At 47.2% G+C, this 3,216-nt stretch overlaps 1 protein-coding gene across 1 annotated transcript; it reads left to right on the forward strand.

Annotated features, from left to right (window-relative positions):
• Window positions 1-58: 58 nt before the first annotated feature.
• Window positions 59-1,189, forward strand: LOC118598268. Its single transcript, XM_036210871.1, has 2 exons — window positions 59-289; window positions 364-1,189. The coding sequence occupies exons 1-2, from the start codon at window positions 59-61 to the stop codon at window positions 871-873; spliced, it is 741 nt and encodes a 246-aa protein (XP_036066764.1). The 3' UTR covers window positions 874-1,189.
• Window positions 1,190-3,216: the final 2,027 nt, after the last annotated feature.

Raw genomic sequence — 3,216 nt, forward strand, 5'->3', positions numbered from 1 at the left:
GGTCAGGTTCATCGCCCTGCCTAGACTGCCTTCAGCAAAAGGCACGGCTGAGATCGTTATGAATCAAATCGTGAGGTACCATGGTTTCATGTGTGTCTTCGGTTACAAGCCACCCCTGTTTGCGGCCTTGGAACCCGAGGTTGCAGTCCCATCGGTCCACGCCCTAGTGCACCGCTGCCGTCGCATCTGGGAGGCTGCCCGGCAGGTTCTGGTTCGGCAGCAGGACAGGGTCAAGGCAGCCACTGACCGCCGAAGGCATCCCGCTCTAGCCTACCGTCCCGGTCAGAAGGTCTGGCTCTCGACNGTCCCATCGGTCCACGCCCTAGTGCACCGCTGCCGTCGCATCTGGAGGCTGCCCGACAGGTTCTGGCTCGGCAGCAGGACAGGGTGAAGGCAGCCACTGACCGCCGAAGGCGTCCCGCTCCAGCCTACCGTCCCGGTCAGAAGGTCTGGCTCTCGACCAAGGACCTCAACCTGCACGTTCCAAGTCGGAAATTGGCTCCGAGGTTCGTGGGTCCGTTTCCCGTCTCCAAGGTCATCAACCCAGCAGCGGTCCGTCTTAGGCTGCCCCGGTCCCTCCGGGTCCATCCCACATTTCACGTCAGCAAGGTGAAGCCGGTGGTGGACAGTGCCCTGATGCCCCCCACAGTGCCGCCTCCTCCGCCCCGCATGGTGGGGGGTGGTCCGGTGTACACGGTGGAGAAGATCCTGGCTGTCCGGAAGCGAGGCCGGGGTCGCCAGTTTCTGGTGGATTGGAAGGGATACGGTCCGGAGGAGCGACAGTGGATACCAGACCGCTTTATTGTGGACAGGCCGCTCCTGACGGATTTCTTTAGGTCTAGGGCTCCTGGACCGTCAGGAGTCGGTCCTTGAGGGGGGGGGTTCTGTCATGTCTCGTCAAGCTTCCTGTTGTCTCGTGTGGGGTTCCGGTTTTATTTTGAAAGACTAATCTACCTCTCGTTCCAGACCTTCCTCTTCCTGCGGTGTCTGCCCCTCCCACACCTGTGTCTGCCTACTTTTCCCCAATCGTTCCCACCTGTGCCTCTCCCTCCTCATGTATTTATAGCCTGCATTTCCCCTTGTCCTGTGCCTGTTTGTCATGAGCCTTTACCTGCCAAGCAAGCTCTTTTATTGCTCCAAGAAATTAAATCTTTAAGCTCTGCATCTGAGTCCTGTCCTGTGTTCTGCCTTGTCAAAATGTACAAATTCATATTTATTTTTAGGTAAAAATTGAAGTCATACAGAATCATTTGATTTTCATTTTACACTTGAATTTTTAGATTTAACTTCCAACCAGGGGGTCATATTAACATACTGTCCATGTCTATAGAAAGTCAATTAAGTGTTTATACTGTCTTTGATGCAAAGCTCAAGCAGCACTTTTCAAAGTGGAAACTTTGGTTCATATCAGAACCTTGAAGAATTTCAATCAATAACTACTCCTGTTTCAGAATAAGTTTCCAGAAACTTCATAGTTTTCAGGCTGCAGACATTATGAAGGAAGTAGGTTAATGTAACACACTCAAAGCATTTCTCTCTGAAAGTTTCACAAGATATTTTTTCTGCAGTCAATGGTCATAGATAGCTGTGAATTCAACCATACTTGTGGTTTCACAAACTTGACCGTAACATCAGAGCTAGATGATTTATTTTAAAAATCCACCAAAACGAGAGAGTTCCCCTCAGACTGTCCAAATGATCAAAGTTATTTCTTGCAACATTTGATCTCTTAGTTCTTACCAGATAAAAAAAAATTGAGAGAGAAACCTGTCAACCACAGTGTTATTGCTTTATGTTTCCAATTTAGGATCTAACTGAAGTTCATCCATCCATCCATCTTCCTGACCGCTTTGTCCCTTTCAGGGTCGCGGGGGTGCCGGAGCCTAACCTGGCTGCTGATGGGTGAAGGCGGGGTTTACCATGGACAGGTCTCCAGTCTGTCTCAGGGCCTCAATCACACTCACACGTAGGGGCAATTTAGAGTCACCATTTAACCTATTAAGCATGTTTTTGGACGGTGGGAGGAAGCTGGAGTCCCCGGTGAAAACCCACACATGTACGGGGAGAACATGCAAACTCCACACAGAAAGGTCCCAGCTGGGAGTCGAACCAGGGCCTTCTTGCTGTGAGGCAAGAGCGCTAACCACCGTGCAGCCTGGTCAGCTTGTGTACCATTCCACCCTTGGAAACAACTGTGATAACCTGTGTTGACCATTTGGTAACCCAGCTTTTATTTGGAGTGCATCTTCTCAAGATGACAGAGTTCCTCTCCCAGCAGAGGGGCAATAAAGTTGTCTAAAACCTCTATTTCCCACTCGGATGTTAAGTCATTAAACTCTTGATCAACCAGCCAGAACCCGGGCTATTTCGCATTCCAAACTCTGGTTAACTTCGACCTGTCACCCTCAAAGGATCTTTTGGTTCCAGCAGGTCGACCCTGTGGAGTCTGCAAGCATTCCTGACAGACACTCAGAGTCCTTTGTGTGAAACATGTGACCCTTCGTAACTTTTCTCATGTTTTAAAAGACAGGACTTTAGTTAATTGAATCTAACATGTAAAACATCTCTTCACAGCTCCAAAAGAAATGTCCTATTATTACATGTTTGTAATCAAACCTTTATTCCTAACAGAAGAAGATTCACAACTACTTTGAGGTTAAATTCCATGAAATAATCATGTGTAACCGTCAAAGCTTGGAGAATTGATTTTCTGTGTTTATGTGGACTGACTTTGGGAAGTGTTTTATTTTGCCACATATAGGATTCATACACACATATAGGGTTGTCCAAACTTTGTTTGATAGAAACCCCTTTTGTTTTTAATTAAGCATTAATAATAAACACACCCAGAGACCAGAATAAAGTTACACCCCTGATATTTGCATATCCAGAGCTCATTAGGACATGCAAATAACCTCCAATCGTAAAACACCTCAAATCCCCACGGATTGGTTGATTCTGGCCCTGCCTCTCAAATTCAAAAGCCAGAGCAGGGCCTTACAAGCCAAGAGGGCCTTACAAGCCTGAAGCCAGAACAGGAACAGAAACATCTAAGTTCTAAGATCACGTTTTTTTAGCACGCTTTCTTCCTTTTTAACATTTTTGTCTCCCGTTTATTTCATAGACTGATTCCAACTTTTTACAATTTTTGATGCTTTTATTTTGAAACTGATTTTTAATGCTAGACCAGTCGATAAGTTTCATTGTCCGGCCAGC

The sequence above is a fragment of the Oryzias melastigma genome, unplaced genomic scaffold (genome assembly GCF_002922805.2).
Source record: "Oryzias melastigma strain HK-1 unplaced genomic scaffold, ASM292280v2 sc00270, whole genome shotgun sequence".
NCBI classification, from domain to species: Eukaryota; Metazoa; Chordata; class Actinopteri; order Beloniformes; family Adrianichthyidae; genus Oryzias; species Oryzias melastigma.

Coding starts and splice junctions, on each gene's coding strand:
- LOC118598268 (XM_036210871.1), top strand. CDS start 59: ATGAATCAAATCGTGAGGTACCATGGTTTCATGTGTGTCTTCGGTTAC. Junction 290..363: donor CCTACCGTCCCGGTCAGAAG/GTCTGGCTCTCG, acceptor GCTGCCCGACAG/GTTCTGGCTCGGCAGCAGGA.